This window comes from Oryza sativa, chromosome 12 (assembly GCF_034140825.1).
Source record: "Oryza sativa Japonica Group chromosome 12, ASM3414082v1".
Classification (NCBI taxonomy): Eukaryota; Viridiplantae; Streptophyta; class Magnoliopsida; order Poales; family Poaceae; genus Oryza; species Oryza sativa.
The window spans coordinates 24,814,571-24,835,603 of record NC_089046.1 but is presented as its reverse complement, the minus strand read 5'-3'; the positions used below and the strand labels follow the sequence as shown (position 1 = coordinate 24,835,603).

Genomic DNA, 21,033 nt, shown 5'->3' with positions numbered 1-21,033 from the left:
TCTTTTTTGTGATTTTTGTGTTGAAAATTTCCATTATTTCTTTGCACATATGAAAATAATGCTGAATTTCGGTCAGACCGAGACCAAGACCGAAAAGATCGAGACCGAATTTGTCGGTTCTAACATTTTTTGCGTTGAAATTCTGTTTTCACTTTTCAAAGACCAAAGATCGAGATCGAAAATTTCGGTCAGACCGAATGCCCACCCCTACCCAAGAAGATGAGGCGGGCGAGTGTGCGGTGCTGTGGAGTGGAGGTGGTGTTGCCTAGTGGAGTCGTGCAGAAGGAGAATAGATGGGGATTGGGATTTGGGGAGGGTTGACTAGGGTTAGAAGATATATATATACTTGTTCATTGGGCTTCAATTCTATGGGTCAAATGACGGATAAATTTTAGAATTGGTCCCTAACTCCAATGAATACATGTCACCATGGAAGATGGGAATGGGTCCCGATGGTGATGAGTTTTGAATCATTAAATTTCCCATAAATGATAGATATCAACCATCCCCATCCCTAAATATGAATTCACCGTGGGGAATCAGTGATTGGGTCCCGTTGCCGTCTCTGTACGGCAGTAGTACAAGTGAGAGGAGGTTTTTCCGGTTGAGTGGTGGTACCCACCATCCCTTATAAAAGGCCCGTAAAAGAGACAAGAGACTGTTTGCGCGTCACACTCATCACACAAACACAAGCCCCATCCCCGGGAAGACGAGGCGGTGTGTGGCACGTCACGTGCCCCACCCCCCTCCCCACCCACCCGCCTCGTCACCCACCCATCTCCAAATCCATGGCCCCCCTCCCCGCCGCCGCCACCGCCACCGCCTCCTCCGCCGCCACCCCCGCCGACGACGAGGCCCACTCCCTCCTCCCTTCCACCCCCTCCAACGAGGAGGATGACGACGACCTCGAGGAGCGCGCCTACGAGGCGACCGAGAAGGTCATCGTCTCGATCTCGGACTTCCCCGACGCCGACGACGACGAGGAGGAGTCCGGGCTCGCCACCTCCACCGCCGCCTCGGGGATCCCGCCCTTCTCGTGGAGGAAGCTGTGGCTGTTCACGGGGCCGGGGTTCCTCATGAGCATCGCGTTCCTCGACCCGGGGAACCTCGAGGGGGACCTGCAGGCCGGGGCGGTGGCCGGGGACACGCTGCTGTGGCTGCTCCTGTGGGCGACCTCCATGGGCCTCCTCGTCCAGCTGCTCGCCGCCAGGGTGGGCGTCGCCACGGGGAGGCACCTCGCCGAGCTCTGCCGCGACGAGTACCCCTCCTGGGCGCGCCGCGCGCTGTGGCTCATGGCCGAGGTCGCCATGGTCGGGGCCGACATCCAGGAGGTGATCGGCAGCGCCATCGCCATCAAGATCCTCAGCCGCGGCTTCCTCCCTCTCTGGGCCGGCGTCGTCATCACCGCCTTGGATTGGTCAGTCTTGTGAATTTTTTTTCTTTTTTGTTGGGTCGGTTTCGATTCCTGATTGGTTTGGATCTTTCGCATGGCTTTGGTGATTGTGATTGACGAGGTCTAGATCACACACCATAGTTCCAAAAGATTAGAAGTTTGCTTTTCTTTTTCCCTATCACCAACTTAACTTGAGATGCTTCCAAAAGAAAAAAAAATGCTGCTGCTTTAAGTTCTTGATACTTAGTATATTTGAGAAAAAAAAAGAAATGTGTTGTTGCTACTTGCTACTAAAGAGTTTGGGTGTGATGTTAGATCATGAGCTGGATTTGGGGGAGGTTTTGCTGTGACTGTTATAGGCTGCTGATTCGTTGTTTTCGTTTAATTTGTAGCTTCACTTTTTTGGGCGTTGGTTCAGTTCTTCTCATTTCGCTGTAAACCACAGTACTTCCTTTATTAATTTCATAATTTCGAGGATTGTTCACTTCTCTTAAAATTGGCGGCGTACGATCACTGTGTTGGAGATAACTGTACTGTATATTGATAGACTTCATATTCATGGTACCCTATAACGTAGGATGGTTGAATGCTTGAGGAATTTTAGCTTTCGCCCCAATTCATTTTACATGAACACAGTCTCAGATCTGTTTTGGCTGCGAATTCATGAGAAATGAAAAATTAATGCCCAAGTTCCAAATATGGATAATCACGGAACCTGTACCTCCGAATTTTTCATTTTCACAATTCCAAGCTGCTGATTACTCAATGATGTGATGTTTTTGGTCAATTTAACTTAATTTTGTCAGGAGAGGCTTATGATAGTTTTGGGTTTGTCCTGAAGGAATATAAAGTACCAAGTTACTGTGCTGACCTTTTCATGATGGATTGATGCTGCTGACAGCTATAGACTGTATTTTAATTTAACTCCGTACTCACTGCTTGTGCTTATGCAATTCTTTGACGGGACTTTTGGTTCTGATAAAAGTAGGACATGTTCTGTTGTTGTCCATCAAGAGTTATTTTATATATCTCGTTCTAGACCCTTGCTTTGATTAATGATATGATTCAGAAGTCTGTACAAGTGCTCACATGTTCACTAGCACTAAAAACTACTAATTGGATTAGAATATTAATCACTTGCTAGTTTCTGTGAGGATTTCTGCCTTGTGCTTTGCACGGTGCTAAGTTAGGTCTGTTTCAAAATTAGTATTCAAAGTCATGAAAATTGTGGAACTATCTTTGTTTGGACCGTCACTTACGAGATGTTTCTTTTTTTTTTTTCAGTTTCATTTTTTTGTCTCTTGAAAACTACGGGGTGAGGAAATTAGAAGCTGTATTTGCGATTCTAATTGCGACTATGGCTGTCTCCTTTGCATGGATGTTTACTGATACCAAGCCAAACATGAAGAACCTGTTCATAGGTAAAGATCCTACCGATCGGCAGCTTTTGACACTACAAAATTGTCCCACACTCTTGACCCATTGATTACGCATAATTTTGTCTGCAGGTATTTTGGTCCCAAAATTGAGCTCCAGGACAATAAGACAAGCAGTTGGGGTTGTTGGATGTGTTATCATGCCACACAATGTGTTTCTCCATTCAGCGCTTGTTCAGTCGAGAAAAATAGACCCAAACAAGGAACACCAAGTCCGTGAAGCGTTGAGATACTATTCAATAGAGTCAACCATCGCCTTGGCTGTGTCCTTCATGATAAATCTCTTTGTAACAACTGTTTTTGCGAAAGGATTTTATGGCACAAAAGAAGCTGGTAATATTGGCCTTGAAAATGCTGGACAGTATCTACAGGAGAAGTTTGGTGGAGGGTTTTTCCCTATCCTCTACATTTGGGGAATTGGACTATTAGCTGCGGGGCAGAGTAGTACCATAACGGGAACATATGCTGGACAGTTTATAATGGGTGGATTTTTGAACTTGAAGTTGAAAAAATGGATCAGGTCACTCATCACCCGAAGCTTTGCGATTGTGCCAACGATAATTGTCGCACTCTTCTTCGATAAATCGGATTCGCTGGATGTTCTAAACGAGTGGCTAAATGTGCTTCAATCAATTCAGATCCCTTTTGCCCTGATTCCGCTGATAACTTTGGTTTCCAAGGAGAAAGTTATGGGGGTATTTAAAATAGGTCGAAATACTCAAGTAAGTCGTCATTGATCTGTGATATAATGCCTGTCCTGTTCTTCAAGCATTCTGCATCCTTCATTTCATGAGATGGCTATATCTTCCATTGACAGCATAATCCAGCCATAAATAATTGTGGTAGTCAATTAATTTGGTGTTCTATTACGGAAATTATAGATCCTACTTGTGTTTCTGTCTGCTCATGATTGCACACTTCGCTGCAAGATGCCACTGCCACTGCAAAGCCTTGAGAAAAAGCCATCCCTGCATTTAGGATTTGCATTGAACATGATAGATACTAAATCAGCAATGCTGTAGGACATATCCCAGATTCCCACCTGTATCTGTCTGGGTTCTTTTAGGATCTGCATTGAACATTTTATATCTTCAAACCAGCATGCCTACGAACTATTTGACTTATTAGTTAAATGATGGCGTATTACTGCTCTAGTGACATTCTTGCTTTGATTTGCCATTGTTGAGGTGTAAAGCCGATGATGTTCTGTTCTCACTCAGTTGTGTCAAATTTATGCAGGCTGTGACCTGGACAGTGGCGACACTATTGATCACGATCAATGGCTATCTCTTGCTGGATTTCTTCTCTTCAGAAATAAGAGGCCTATTATCTGGCTCAATTCTCTGCGTGGCAGTACTTGCTTATGCTTCTTTTGTATTGTATCTCATCCTGCGGGGTACCGAGCTGCCAAATCAGATCATCACAACTATACGCAAGAGTTTTTCATGACAAAGATAACCAAAATTTGGCCGTTTTAAACACCATCATAACATCTCAAACGTATAGAGAAATATGGACTTGGGGATTGGAGGAGATACTCACTGTACAGTGACTTCCAAAAGGGTTAGCTGTTTGAGAAGAAGTGCAACTGATGTAATCTTCATTTCATTTGTTGTAACACCCTGACTGTGTCGTCCTGAAGCAAAGGAAATACAAAGAGAGATTAATGAAATGATGATCAATGTCGTTGGCAAACTTGCTCTCTTTTCTTCTGTTTTTTTTGGTTGCTTTTCTTTGGACGTGGAGAACATTTCTATCTTCACATCGTGAATTTGTGATGCATATACTTGTCTGAAATGCGATAATCCCAAATCAAGCTGATTTTGTATTGATTTTAATTTGCTGTCGGTCGGTCGGAGATGAACAGACAGGCGTCTGTTTTACAAGCATCAGAGCCCAACAATAACAGTGGGCCTGACGTACCTTGCAACTAATGCAAATGGGCCCAATAATTACAGATGGGCCGGCCCACGCTTCCATCTGGACCAAAGTACCCATCGTCTTGAACTCTCGCGGATATCTGGTGGGCCGCGACCTGGAAATGTACAAACGCGTCCCCGGGCCGCGCCCCCCTCGCTAAGCAGGGCGGTTAGCGCCTAAGTGCGACTAGTTTAGCGTGATTAGTTACAAACAAATAATAAATAAATAGTGGAATCAAAAAGTTTTAAAATTTAAGTTGAAAGTTTTAAATTTGAAATTAAAAGTTTCAAAATTTAAATTGAAAATTTCAAATTTGACTTGAAAACTTTCATAATTTAACTTTAATTTTTTAATATTGGGTAGACTTTTTAAAAATTTTTGAGATAAAGTTTTAAAAATTGAGTTGAAAGTAAATCTGATTTGAAAATTTATAAATTTGAGTTGAAAGTTTTTGTATTTGATTCAAAAGTTTTGAATTTTGAGTTAAAGTTTTGAAATTGGAGTCAAAAGTTTTTAAAATTTGAGTTGAAGTATTAAAATTTGGTTTGAAAGTTTTTAAATTTGAGTTGAAAGTTTAGGTTTTAAAACCAAGAGCATTAAAATGTTGGAAAATGAAAAAAAAAGGAATGAAAACACATGGCCACGTTGGGTCGAAAAAAAGGAAACACGACACGTGGACTAGTGGGCCAGGTGAGCCAAAAATCACTCAAAAAGGGTAACACGACACGTGGTCTGGTGGCCCGAAATGTGTGCTCGACATGGTGTACTGACGCGTGTGCGCCAAATAGGAATTTCAGTTCGTCATTGTGGTCGCTATCATTGATGGGAGTGGCGACTGGTAATTTGCTAAAAGAACCCGCATTGTCCGTACAATGGAACATACTCATCAGCGTCGTTCCCTTCGCTAACAACGGCTTACGTTGGCGACGGCAACCTCCCGTCTCAGTAATGGTGCGAGGCTAACCAGGATTAGATCTACTGTTTTATCGAAACTGCTAAATTTAACTAAAAAAAAAAGAAACCGCTAAATTAATCATATTCCATAGAAATTTGGCGTTAAATTTTTTGGGTTAATTGGATCGTGCCATTATTATTTTGGTGATTTTAAAAAATACCACTAATATTTAACTATTTGAAATCATGCCACTACAATTTAATGGGTTATTTAATATGTGCCACTAAATTTCCTATCACCGCACTAAAAATTTCTTTTGGACCAAACTGCCCATGCCGTGTTCCTTCTTCCCCTTCTCTTTCCACTCCTACCATCTCTCTCTAAGGGCCTGTTTGGGGGAGCTTTTAGCTGCTGCAGCTTCTCTCAGAATCAGAAACTCCCTCAAACAGTCCAGTTTTTTTTTTCAGATCCTGATAAGCTATAGAATTCAGAAAATAAACTAGAAGCCAAACCCAATTTTTTTAAATTCTTAGAAGCTGGCTACTAATGCTTTTCAGAATATTAAGCTCCCCTAAACAGGCCTGATCTTGTTCCTGATGCTTCTCCGGTTGAGAGGCCCGGTGGCACGAAAAGGTACGCGGAGACAGAGGCTCACAAAGGCCCAGGCACAAAAGCAGAGCTGGTGCCTGCATCGTCAAGCTCGGCCACGGGGAGCATGCAGCAGCAGCGCTGGAGGAGTTGACGGGCATTGTGCAACAACACCTGGGAATTGAGGGATCCTTGCTTTGGTGAGCATTTTCACAAACAGTTGGCGTGCAGCGGAACTGTGAAGAGATTGATTGAAAGAATAGACGGCTTGTTTGGCAACTTGAGGGAATGGGATTGGGTGTTTACACGAGGGAATTGATGGTGAGATTAAGATGAGAATTTGATTTTTCATCCCAGTACCTTGTTTAGTAGAGGTGGTGGAAATTGATAGGGAGTTTAGTTAGAGATTAGGTTATTAATGAAAACGGATGGCTGAGATTTGTTTAGGCGAAGTAAAGGACCCCCTACCCAGGTATTGAAAAGGAGGGAGTTCATTCCTTAATTCCCCATCCCCATCCCACCAAAATTTCCATGTCTCCTAACCAAACAAAATATTTAATAGCCTCATCCCTCTAAACTTCCAATCCCTCCTAAAAACTCTCCCCAACCAAACGGGCCAAGAGGAGGTGCGAAGGTGGTGTGGTGGGAGATGGTTTCCAGCCTCGTCAGTTGTGGGAGGAAGGCTTCCTCATTTGGTGGCGTGGCTACCACCTCCGCTGATGGTTTTGGTCCGGCCTCACTACCAATACCCGGGAAACCATCTCTGTCGGCCGAGCCCACGGTGAGCGTCCTCCTCGCCTTGATTGCCGCTTGGGGCTAACGTCTCCTACGCCAAGTTGATGCCCGACGGAGGAGATCGGGACGAAGAAATGTTCCTGCGTCATCCGGGTCTAGCTCCATCGATGGGAAAAGATGAATGGGAGAGGAGAGCATCTCCAACAGTCTCTCTAAATCTGACTCTCCAAATATCTATTTGGTTAATTCTCGATTTAATTAACATGTCAAATTTGTTATTTACTCCAATAGTCTCTCCATTCATCCTCTCTATTTTGAGTGTATGGCAGTGGGACCCGTATGTCAGCCTCATCTCTTTCTTCCTCATTTTCTCCCCTTTTCCCGAGAATCTACACGAGCATGGGTGAGAGCACGGCGGTGAGGTAGTCCCCCGTGGCGGCGGAGGAGGGGCAGCGTGGCCGCCGCCCATGGTGCCAAGGCTTGTGCCCCCACCGCCGCTGCGATGCTCCGCTCATCGGGCCACTCCGCTCGCCACCTCTTCCTGTCCCCGGCCCCTCCCCTATGCCCTCGTCCGTCTCCGCCTCCGCCTCGGCCCTCGCCGCCGCCACCACCACCACCACCTCCTCCAAGCACCGCCGCCCGGAGGTGCTCTCTGTCCTTCCTCGCCACCCCCTCCGCCTCCTCAGCCCTCGCTGTCGCCGCCGCCACCGCCCGAAGGTGCTCCCTATCCTTCCTCGTCAGAGGTCGATGAGGACGTCGAGGACGCGCTCTCGCTCGACGTCCGCGCGGCGGCAACGGCTCGTCCATGACCGTGGTGCGGCAGCGACGAAGATGACAGTCGTGGCGGACGGTGGCCTAGATGACGACACCGCGACGGGTGGTGGCCCAGACGTCGGCAGCGCGCTTATGGTCGGCGTGCCCTCCAGTTCGCCCCCGGCCGATGCGCTAGTGGGTGGACGGCAGAGAGAGGAAGGATGGGGTTAGGAGTGGTGGTGGGACCCACCTTTGGCCAGTGGAGGAGGCTGGCTACATTCGGCCAGCGGTGGAGCAATTTGACCATCCAGATAGAGAGTCTATTGGAGCTTGTTTTTTCTCTACGTTGGCCAAATTTTAACTTGAAGAGCCAAATTGAGATTCTGTTGGAGATGCTCTTCGGGGTGCAGGAGGAAGATATGGACAATTTTGTCAAAAATATTTTCTAAGTGCAATGAAAGGGTATATAGTGGCGCATCTCAAATACCTATTAAATTGTAATGGCATGATTTCAAATAGTTAAATAGTAGTGGTATTTTTCAAAACCGTGAAAATAATAATGGCATGGATCCAATTAACCTTTTTTTTTTTTGCAATTATGACATTGTAGGGTTTGCTTCATGCTAGGTCTCCTACTCTACATCCAATGACCCCAGTCAAACTTTGGCTATTGACAATGGTTCGGCAAGTTAGGTTTTAGGGTTCAGGGTAGGGACGGGCAAGGGAAGGGAGGTGGGTGGGATGAGGTGAGGGGAGGTAGTTCTTTAAATTAGAGGGATGGTTGTGGGAGGAGGCGGAGCGAGGAGGTGGGGGTGGCGATGGGGAGCCGTCGGAAATATGGATCAAAGACGGTGTGCCTGGACATCTCGGCGCCGCTAGCTTGAGAAGGAGGAGGGGCGGGGGAGGTCTGGTGGGGCTTGCCGTGACACCACTGGGGCAATGGTGGTGGCCTGGTGGCATAAACGAGGGAAGAAAAAAAAAACGAGAATGCTCGTTATCGAGCACTCGGGAGGGCGCAGCAAAAATTGGCCGCCGCCCTGACGCGCGTGCGCACGCCCCTAGGGGCCCCACCACGTTTTCCCTGCCACACTGCCACGTGTCCCCACCACGCACGATGTTGCAACAAATCATCCACATATTTTAGAAACCCTCTATTAAGGGAATTCGTTTTATTTTTTGTTGCAAAAAAATGTTTTACCTAGTGTACTCACAATGTTTCACTATGTATAGATCTAATGTTGCAATGAACGAAACATTCTTTTGCAACAAATCACCCACATATTTTGGAAACCCTCTATTAGAGAATTCGTTTCATTTTTTATTCCACCAAAAATGTTTCACCTAGTGTACTCACAATGTTTCACTATGTATAGATCTAATGCTGTAGGGAATTGAAATATTCTTTCGCTATTTGCTGAAACATTGTTTTTATATAAGGTGAAACAACGCTTGATTTAAATGATTGAAACATTTTCGATATATTTGGTGGAACATCGTGCAACATTTAAAAAATTCAATAATAAGCTAAAAAAAATTTCGCCGGAATATATCAATGTGTGGTCTTGTTTTGAAGATTTAATTGCAACAAATTTAATGGTGCAATCAAATCAAGATTTGGATAAGTAATTTAAGAGAAAATTAGTTTAAAGTCATTTTGCACGCATGTGTGACGCGCCCGATTTTTACACATTTGGATCGGACTACCGATCCGTAGTCCCCTCAGAAAAAAAATATGGAGGACGGGGGAGTTTATTGTGCGTAAATCTCAACACGATGGAATGGTTCAGAATTGACATGATTTTAATGTTGACGGCAGTAGCAGTCCTATTTTTTACATTACCTAAAACCTAAGCCGACGACCACTACATATTTTACTTCCATTTCCATGGATAATCAGACTAATCACACAGTGACCACCGTCCACCGGAGCACAGTACCGGCGACATGCCGGCATCCACCGCCATGTCCCCGCGCCTCCGTCTCCACCACCTCCTCCTCTCCATCCTCTCCGCTCTCCCAACCTGCCCTCTCGATCACTCCACCCCCACCTCCGCCGCCGCCGCCGCCGCCGCCACGGCGAGCCATCACCACGTCGTCACCACGCTCCCGGGCTACGACGGCGAGCTCCCGTTCCGCCTCGAGACGGGCTACGTCGCCGTCGACGAGGAGGAGCACGGCGCGGAGCTCTTCTACTACTTCGTCGAGTCCGAGTCCGGCGACCCGCGCCGCGACCCGCTCCTCCTCTGGCTCACCGGCGGCGCCCGCTGCAGCGTGCTCAGCGGCGTCTTCTTCGAGGTCGGCCCGGTGAGGCTGGCCTTGGAGCACCACCGCCCCTACGACGCCGGCGAGCTCCCGCGGCTGAGGTACCACCCCCACGGCTGGACCAAGGCGGCGAGCGTCCTCTTCGTCGACTCGCCGGTCGGCGCCGGCTGGAGCTTCTCCCGCCACCCCGACGGCTACCTCGTCGGCGACGTCTCCGCCTCGCTGCAGCTCAAGCACTTCCTCGCGAAGGTAATTAATTAATCTATACGTATACTATACACAACATGTGATATCATATATATCATATATATTAGTACTACTACATCTGTCACATAAAAATTGTATTTCTACATTTAAATCTTTATTCAAAAATTATATTTCTACTAATGTGGAACCCAGCAAATTGATTACATCAAAATATATTTCCTTCTAATCTCCATTCCTTCCAATCACTTCTCTAACTTGTTGTCTCAAAATTCCTTTTAATTAAATAAGGTTATTGTGGTCATTTATTAATTCTACGAATTTGTCCTCAATTCTCTATAAATATAATGTAATTTTTATTAGATCGGAGGTAGTAGTAGTCTTCTGGTAGACGTCTCTTTGATTTTTTTCAATTCAAACTTATTTAATTTTGTTAGGAAAAACTTATTTAAATTTAACTAAACTTATAAAGAGAATAGTAGTATTTTTAATAAAAACAAATATATTATAAAAATATTTATCCAGTGTTATATTTAATGAAACTAATTTGGTGTTCTATATGTTATTAATTTTTTTCTATAATTTAGTCAAATCTAAATAAGTTTGAAAAAAAAAGTTAAATTGACTTGGACTACGATGAAATGGTGGGAATAGTAATTAATTTTGATTTAGTCAATCGAGTTGAGATGATTAACCTGCTTAATTGGTGTGATTAATATATAGTGGATTAGTGATCATCCGGAGTATCTCGCAAATCCTTTCTACATTGGAGGTGACTCCTACGCAGGGAAGATCGTCCCATTTCTCGCGCAGAAGATCTCTGAAGGTTAATTATTTACTTAATTGCACCATTAATTACGTGCAACTAGGAGATTTTTGTTAGTTTAGTGTGCAAATTAAGCTTAATTAATCTGCGCGCTTACATTTTTTCTGACACGATCATGTGGTGTGTACGTATTCAGATATCGAAGCTGGGGTGAGGCCAATTGTTGATCTCAAGGTACGTACACCAATACTATATGGTCACCACAATACTATTTATTTAGGTACATTATTATCCACTTCTTATGTTCTAATATACTCCCTCCTCCTTTCCTAAATGTTTGACGCCGTTGATTTTTTTAAACATGTTTGATCGTTTATCTTATTCAGAAACTTTTGTGAAATGTGTAAAACTATATATATACATAAAAGTATATTTAACAATAAATCAAATGATAGGAAAATAATTAATTATTACTTAAATTTTTTTAATAAGACGAACGGTCAAATATTTTTAAAAAAATCAACGGCGTCAAATATTTTAGGATGGAGGGAGTATATATGTGCCGTTGTTGTCGATAGTTAATTTGCTAGTGGCAATATGAGAAAGACCCAGAGTCTTACTTATACTATTATATCCTAAGTTAGAGGACTAGTTAGCCTAAGACCCTGTTTAGATGAGCTATCACATTGGATATTTGGATACTAATTATAAATATTAAACGTAGACTATTAATAAAACCCATCCATAATCTTGGACTAATTCGCGAGACGAATCTATTGAGCCTAATTAATACATGATTAGCCTATGTGATGCTACAGTAAACATTCTCTAATTATAGATTAATTAGGCTTAAAAAATTTGTCTCGCAAATTAGCTTTCATTTATGTAATTAGTTTTGTAAGTAGTCTATATTTAATACTCTAAATTAGTGTCTAAATACAGAGACTAAAGTTAAGTCCCTAGATCCAAACACCACCTAAGATTCAAGCATCACCACCTCCTAATAAACATCAATATATAGAAATCCCGCATATCATATGTAGGTTTTTTTTTCTATATATGCTAATGGCAATATAACTAAGGCTGTGTTCGGGAGAGCCTGCTCCCAACTTCCCCCTCTCGTTTTCCGCGCGCACGCTTTTCAAATTGCTAAACGGTGCGATTTTTTGCTAAAAGTTTCTATATAAAAGTTGCTTAAAAAATCATATTGATCTATTTTTCTTAAAAAAAGCTAATACTTAATTAATTACGTGCTAATGGACCGTTCCGTTTTCCGTGTGCACTGTTCTGTACTGTATGCTGGCTTGCGACGCATCCTAAGTCATGTCATTTTTTTAATTACTACTCCCTTCATTTAAAGCATAAGATGTTATTTGTTATATGGACTTTTAGATGTATCATTTCACCATGGTCTTAATATAAAATTTAGTAAAAAAATACACATTATGTTTTAAGTACTCTTAATGTCAACGTAAGTCACAACAAAATAAATAATACGTATCTTTTAATAAGATGAATAGGTCAAATACCATTTCTAAAGTTCAACAAGGCCATATACATTTAAAAAAAACGAATTTATTCTCTTCTGTTTCCCGTCATATCTCTTTGTCTCCTTATAAGTTTTATAAGACAATCCGATAACCAAAAGAACTTGGCCCAATTAACCCATATGAACTCATAAGCTCATACTCATCACAAACTAAACTACCGACCCACTAACCGATCCAACTCCACCATGTCAGAATAGCACGGAGCCAATTGCGTAGAACACACACCCGTTCCATGTCTTCTATCTTCATACAACAAGCTAGAGCATGGCCATCTAATGACATCTCTTGACCGACTCTGATCTCGGAAACCGCATCCTAGTCTCCCGTTCCCTTGTAACTCATTATGATTGCTTATAATTCGCTTCCTAGCTTCACATGCACATCAAATAAAAAGAAACATCTTTCGGAAACAAGTTCTGATCACTATCTTGATCCACATTAGTCTAAACAATAACCCATTTTGCCTATTATTCATCACACATATCAAACATGATTTCATCATAAAGGTAGTATGTAGTTATATAGTGTGATCCTTCGTGATAAATTTTATTTTTGTATATATGGTCATCAATTTGTATTTTGTGATAACAAGCAGGGCTATCTAGTAGGTAATCCGGTTACAGGTGAAAGCATTGACTTCGATTCGAGAGTGCCGTATGCTCATGGAGTTGGGATCATTTCAGATCAGTTGTACGAGGTAATCAAATAATTCTTTAACACGCTATTCCAATTAATCTCGCTAATAAGCCTCACACTAATTAATCAAAGATGACCTCACTAGAAATTAACTGAACCTATGCTGACTGCTGTCTCAATGTGCCTACATGTGATTGATCTTAATTAAGACGATAATGGAGCACTGCCAAGGAGAGGATTATAGCAACCCCAAGAATGCTATTTGCCGTCAAGCTTTGGATAGGTTTAACGAAGTATGTTCCAATATTTCTTTCTATATATAATGCATATGCCAAAAATATTTTGAAATATATATAGCCCTTAGTAAATTGATGTTACTTACTCGATCTGCAGCTGCTTGGCGAAAGTTCTGGCGGACATATCTTGTACAACTATTGTATTTACGATAGTGATATAGATGGATCGATCCAGGAAAAACGAAAGATTCCACCATTTCCTCCAAGAGAATGTATTGTAAGTCAGCCTTATGTATTGGCTTCATTCATATCACTACAAGTGGCTAGATAATTGTTATATAGAGTGCATTATTGTTAACTTATCAAACATCCCTTGTAATTTATGAATCATAATCTGAGGCTAAAAGGCCATGCATGGGGATATAAGGATAAAGAAAAGGGTATGTCAATGAGAGAGAGAGAGAGAGAGAGAGAGGGGCATGATGTAGGTCTTTCACGAGAGCCAAGCTCGTTGGGTCGTGGATATAGAGTATAATTAAGCATTTTTGAAAAGAGGGCAAAAGCTTTGCCTCGTATGAACTAATAGAGCAGAGAATAGAGTCTAAGCATCAATTGAAAAGAAAGAGCTATTTGAAGAAGAAAAAAAAATGAGAGGATGAAATTACATTATTTGGACCATTTTAAACATTGTGCATTGGGTGAGCTAAGCCTAATATTAATACCAGTGACTAGGTGATGCAGTCTGGTATTGGGACTGCTCTAACATTGCATGCGCCCTTGTTCTCCGAACATACATAAACACTTGTATATCACTTCATTTCCATTTAGTATAGTTATGTGCCACTGCCACCAAAAGTTGTATATGAATATCCATTAATTCCTAATTTCTTCCAGCAACAGACATATGGCAATTATTTAATATATTTTTGGGCTAACAACAACATCACACGAGAAGCTCTTGGGATAAAGATGGTAAAATTTCATATACAACTTACTATTCGCCAGGATACATTTTGCATTAATGTTAATTCTACCTACTTATTTTATCTCTTTATGCTAACAAATAATTAGGGAAGTGTCGATGAGTGGTTAAGGTGCCACAATGGAGATCTGCCTTACTCGATGGACATCAAAAGCAACATAAAGTTTCATCACAATGTTACAACAAAAGGTTACCGTGCCTTGGTATACAGGTAGTATTGCGTACTTTTTAATACACATTTTAATTTTGTATACATATATATGAAAGTGTGTTGTTGCATTAATTATTACCGATCAATCAAAAACTATTTATGAAAGTTTTGTTACAATATATGGCCAAAAAGGTACAAATTAATGTGCCAAACACAAAGGATAGTTGATCAGAAAATGGAAACAAATTAATAATATCTTAGAAAGCAAATCATCCTTTTGAAACGAACTATAAATTCAAAAAAAAGATTGGTTGTACTTTCAATATGTTTTTTAAAAAATAAGCTCTGCCTAATTATCTTATCCTTTTGGCACTCCCCTGCATCCCTCTCTACCCTGACCCCCTTCTAAAAAGAAAAAGAAAATTATACCCCGCGTGCCAAAAAAAAAATTCGTCAAGGTGGTTCTTTGCCAAAATCAGATAAATATGCCTGCTCTAGTTTACCTGTGTACCTTTCATATGGTTAGGGTGATTCTACTGTTAATTTATAGTGTGGTTGAATGTTCAGTTTTCTAATTGATTAACCTTTCGTATTTTCATATAATGTTTATGTAAACAGTGGTGACCATGATGCAATGATACCATTTTTGGGCACACAAGCCTGGGTGAGATCACTCAACTTCTCTGTTGTAGATGACTGGAGGGCTTGGCACGTCGATGGCCAGTCAGCAGGGTAATTAAGATTCATTATATTACATGGATATAGCACTATATAGTTTGTTCATGCCTTAATTATATTGAGTTTGGCCAGTGCCTTCAGTTAATGTATGATCCTGCACTTAATATTTGGAAATATATATAACTATTGCAGGTTCACCATAACGTATATGAACAACATGACTTTCGCTACTGTAAAGGTACGTAACAATCCATCTAATATATCTATTTAATTACCTTTTGATTTGGTTCATATATACTGCTATTCCTTAAGGTTTGCAACATCTGATCGATGGCATCTCAAAATGTATTCCAAATTAATGGTCATGTCGCATATAGCACTTGTGGTGCTCCAGGGGGTTTGGAGATATCTTGTCTTACTAATTTAATTTGAAAGCCGCTCCAAAATTTGTATTTCCAAATCGATCAATAAATTGTATATAATGCATTATAGATATTTCAAATATCATCATATGTTATTCAATTTAATCGCAGGGTGGTAGCCACACAGTACCAGAGTTTGAACCAGAGAGAAGTCTCGCCATGTTCAAGCGTTGGATTTCTAATGAACCGCTTTGATGAGTAATGACTACTATCAAAAGTTCCACACATATAATGATATTGTAAAAGTTTTATTTATTATGACGTGGACAAACATCAAACATCAATTTTCTTATCCTACAGTAATAAATTTTTAGTTTCCACTGCATAGTTTCCCTCCTTATAGTAAAAAATTTAGTCCGAACCAATTAATGAATCTTGCGCATCAATTGTTGAATGCTTAAACATAACCAATAATGTCATTTCCTTTTTTTTTTTTGAAAACGATCTCCTCAGTTGGTTCGATGTAGGGCCATTAGTGGTTTCTTTCGATAATGGAAATGAAAATGTTTTAAGAAACATTGTTTGTCTGTTTTTAAGTTGATTATTGTCATACATGGGCGCAGTATGTCTGTCTCGCAGTTTACAGGCAGAATCTGTAGTTTGTTTTGTTATTAGTCTATGTTTAATACTTAAAATGTGTGTCCGTACACTTAAAAAAATTGGCTGTGGAACTAAACACGGCCTAAGTATAAGATAAAAACTAATTAACTATATTTTATTATAACAATTAGATCATTTTCGGCCCTAATTAATCATGTACTCTAACATATATTTTTTTTTGCGAGAACATATACTATAACATCTTTGTATAAAAGGAAATAAAATAATTATTAAAATTCGACCGAGCAATAATTTGGCAAGCGGTAGCATATCATAGAATTCCAACCATATGAACTCTAGTTTCTTTTTTCCTTTTTTGAGAGAAAATATGAGCTCCAGGTAAGCTACAAGCCTGGGCTGTAATCTGGGCCAGAATCCCAGAGCGTGACGTTTGGGCTGGATTCGGCCCAGTTACTTGGGCTGGGTTTCTGCTCGGTGATGTAACTATTGGGCTTAATTAATTTCCTGCTTGGATTCCAAAGAGTCCTGGGCCATGAGCACACATCGAGGAATTGGAGGGTCCAGTTTACGAATGGTGCGATGGAAAAAAGAAAAAGAGAAAGGACATGGCATACGGCACACATGGCAGCAAGTGACGATGCTTAGGGGTGGAAACGAGGCTCGGCTTGCAGTGGCTCGCAATAAATTAGGCTTGGTTTGACTCGTCTTAGTTAGAGAAACAAGCTAAAACTAGAGCTCAGCTCGGCTCGTTTCCTGGCTCGAGCCAGCTTGCAAGCCTTCCGGTTGATATACATATTCATATATATTTTGTAATTATTAAAAAAAAGCAGGAATAAATCATCAACATGTAAAATTTAAATAAGTTTATATATTTAATTCTTCAAAATCTTAATGATAAATTTCAAGTTGACAAATAATAACTCCATAAAAAGTAAAATAATCAATATAAACACACGACGGTATAGGCTCGCAAGCCAAAACAAGCAGCTCGTGAGCCAGTTTGGGCTCGGCTCATTTAAGCTAAAAAGGAGACTTAGGCTTGGCTCGTTTGGCTTACGAGCCGAGCCAAGCCAACCAAGCTCACGCCAAGCCCGAGCTGAGCTCACGAGCTTGAGCTTTTTTTTCCACCATTAAAGATGCTAGACAACGTCATTGCTGGTCCAGCTCCTCCTCTCATCTGAGGTCAATCTTTTGTTTACAAGCAGTAACGACTTATTGGTAACTAAAAAATAATTTATGAGTAGAAATTTTTACATATATATTTTCCATGAGTTAAAATTTAATACTGAAAAGGGAACTATATTAAAAAAATCATCAAAACCAAATTTTAAAATTCACATCTTGACGACGGCGTATAAGCTATAAGGCAAACGCTGAGGCTGTCAAATCCTACTGTAGTTTTTGGAAGAGTGTGCTGACTGATGAGCTAGATATGTATATGTAGGCACTGTTCACATGTACACTATGTAAAAAATGTGACTTATACTGTAATTCATAGCGATCATTTCAAGCCATATTTCTTTTTTTTTAACTTATGGTGAAGTAAAAAAAGATTTAGAGTTTAGATAAATTAAATCTTATTATATCAAGTGTTTGCGATGAATAATTTTATTAGTTCATAAAAATATCACATTTTATCGTGCATCCATCCGACGATCCCAATCAAGCCACCTAGGGTCACCAGACAATCCGATCCGCTGTTGCGAGAAGTCGAGGATAGGGACAGAGGGAGACGAGTTCTCAGACAAGCTAGAACAGCTTCTCTATATATATATATGCACATGCTTCAAGAGGGAGAAAGAGTGGCCGAATAATTGACAGAGAAAATGAGAGAGGATGATAAAATTGAGCTATTTATTTTAAGAAACCTCCCAAATAACCCACTATGTTGCAACACTCGTCCTTATGATTTATCTCTACTAACTACATGATAAAAAAATAACTTAGACTGTATTCGGCAGCAGCACAACAAGAGGAAAACTCTATCTCTTTTGACGAGCACGCTTTCCGAACTGATAAACGAAGTATTTTTTAAAGAAAATTTAACAAAAAGTTTGCTTAAAAAACATATTAAACTATTTTTCAAATATAAAATATTTAATATCAATTATCATACGTTAGTACGTGTTTCACCTAATTTTGTATATCTTCTCATCCCCCCTCTCAAACACATCCTTACACGTCCTAGTGACGCCTCTGTATTATTATCGATGATGTTGTCGTGCATAGTACACGCGTCTGCAAATAAATTACCCCTGCATTCATCATATATGCACGCACGGCACTACACATATACTCCTAGCAAACAGAACCGACCACACTACTCCCTGCCATAAATTAACCCGGCAAGTTTGCAAGTTAACCTTGCAAAAGTACATCAGTACACAATCACTAGATTTGTTTGCTTACAGTGAGAGCTTGCATGCAACTATGCAAGTACTTAGTACGACTGATCACATCGAGATGAGATGATGCGAGATGCACGTCAAGTGTAGTGGCTTTAATCCCGACATCTCGTTTTCAATCCCCAACACGCTCATATCTCTTCTTAAAATAGTATTTGGAGGGATGTCAATCTCCCTCCAAATCTCCTTTTTTTTTTTTAAGATGAGATGATGCAACCTGATGCATGATCGATGAAAAAAGTGATCATGTAAAAAGCTCATCTATGTCGATATCGATCGACCAAAGTTGTCCAAAGCTATATGTCATGTCACCATGCGATGCATATCATATGCTCGATATCATCCTTTTCTGCATTTTTCAGGGACATGATCTTGTTGGAGAGATGTGCTGCTAGTACTATTTTTATTTGCATACAGGTCGTAGTACTAGATTGATGATCATATAGAGATGAGATCTCCCTTTTTTTTTCTTTCTTTAACTTGGCTTGCTTCCACTCCAAGCATGTGTACCATGTAACATGCATCCAAAGTGTCGTTTCATCATCCATGATGGAGGAAAAGCTAGCTAGCCAACAATTTGAGGATGCATAACATGTTTTTTTTATATATAAAGAAAAGCATAACGGGATGTAGTTATTGTTGTTTTTAAAAAAGTTTTATATGAATTTTACCAAAAGCTAATTAATTATCTCTGGCAATATGTGGTTACCATACCTTGTTAATTATAGTGTGTTGTGCCTTTTTTTTTAAGTTGATGTAAAATAAAGTCATGCATGATTGTTGCAATCTGTTTTGCAGAAATTGTAGTTAGGCAAAATATGTTATCAAGACGTATCATTCTCTCTATATATTAATTATAGTATTACCGTTTGCATTGCACCAAACAAGATTTGCCATACAACATATTGTAATACCAAACGGAGCGACATTCGATTGACAAAGATCAACCTATGATTTTGGAGATATTCTGCTTTTCTGATTTGAGAAAGACAAGCACTACATATAACTATAACTTGGAAGCATACTCCTGCCAACCTTAGATGGAAATATCTGTCATTGAGGGAGCATACTATTTAGTTTTATTTTTCCAATCAAGCCGTAGTTATGTAAGTCGCAAACATTCATCCTGCAATCTAGCTCTATATTATTTGGCCATAATATTTTGAGCAAAGATCGGGATAAATTCCATTATAAAAAAAGGGAGCCAAATAAATAGAAAAGTTAGAACATGTGCCAAAATTTTGTGCACATATGAGTGAGCTTTCTAGGAATTTAGGAATTTAGTGAGACTAGAGATGTGTCGCTAGTCTCCGTCTCTTTAAGAGGAGACACAACAACCGTGGTGTGACCGTGTTGTAACCGTGTTGTATGTGTGCGCGTATTCCGTATAATAATAATAATAATAATAATAATAATAATAATAATAATAATAATAATAATAATAATAATAATAATAATAATAATAATAATAACTGGAACAGCTAAGCTAAGCTGTACGTATGTACTTACACTTCTGCGAATCATGCATGATATTAAAATTACCAACAGTACGTACCGAAATAGATATCTTAGGTACGATACTGGATACATGTACTGCACACAGTAGCTTAGATATTTTTCAATGCTATTAGCTCCCTCTGATGATCGATCAGCTAGCTCCTACAATTATTATATATAATTAACTAGCTAATAACAAGAGAGATCGATCGATTGATATTCTTTAATAATTATATTCCATCCATCCACATGATTAGTTAGACTTATTTCATATTTAAGTTTTTCTAAATAAGTTGTTTCTATTTGTAGTCTCTATACATATAAGATTTAAATAGAGGTAAATTAAATGTTTGATCAGAATCCGATGAGTCATCTTAATACTTACTAAGCATTCAAATGATTAGCCCCAATCCTATAAATTGAGGGCAAAATGGTCATTTTCACATAACACTAATTTTTCCTAACTAACCTAGAACGTCCTCCTTTCTGGACGGAGGGAGTATTAGTTGCATGTGTGCATATACATTCCTTAATTTTCGTTACATGCAACCTGAGTTAATTTCTCTTTGATCTTAGCGACAAAAATAATAGGTGTAACTTTTTTGTAATGAGGAAGTAATTAATTAGTAACAATAGAGATCGATCGATCTAAAGCTTGACATAGCAGCATATGATCAGTTGTATAGGAAGTACTCTAGCTAGCTAGTACATGAACACTGTTGATCGATCTAAATATGCATGCATGAATTAATTGATTGATTGATTTCATGTACTATTATTTGTTGGAGGTACACCCTATAGCTAAAGCCAGTACTGATAATATATGTATGAATGTACAACCACAAGAACAGAGTCCAGGGTACTACTGCACATGCATGCTTAATTTTCTTGCTAATTTTGCACGGCAAATGTAATGGTTTGTGAGTGGATGCAGTGGTGAAGCCAATAGATCATCGAAACTAA

General features: G+C 40.2%; 2 protein-coding genes across 2 annotated transcripts; both read left to right on the top strand.

The window, feature by feature from the left end:
* Window positions 1-660: 660 nt before the first annotated feature.
* Window positions 661-4,524, top strand: LOC4352640 (metal transporter Nramp6-like). Its single transcript, NM_001423595.1, has 4 exons — window positions 661-1,417; window positions 2,678-2,814; window positions 2,902-3,551; window positions 4,069-4,524. The coding sequence occupies exons 1-4, from the start codon at window positions 789-791 to the stop codon at window positions 4,276-4,278; spliced, it is 1,626 nt and encodes a 541-aa protein (NP_001410524.1). The 5' UTR covers window positions 661-788; the 3' UTR covers window positions 4,279-4,524.
* Window positions 4,525-9,621: 5,097 nt separating this feature from the next.
* LOC107276283 (serine carboxypeptidase-like 3) lies at window positions 9,622-15,932 on the top strand. The gene is made up of 9 exons (XM_066306107.1): window positions 9,622-10,231; window positions 10,910-11,012; window positions 11,149-11,186; window positions 13,098-13,199; window positions 13,348-13,431; window positions 14,446-14,567; window positions 15,126-15,239; window positions 15,378-15,423; window positions 15,719-15,932. The coding sequence occupies exons 1-9, from the start codon at window positions 9,665-9,667 to the stop codon at window positions 15,800-15,802; spliced, it is 1,260 nt and encodes a 419-aa protein (XP_066162204.1). The 5' UTR covers window positions 9,622-9,664; the 3' UTR covers window positions 15,803-15,932.
* Window positions 15,933-21,033: the final 5,101 nt, after the last annotated feature.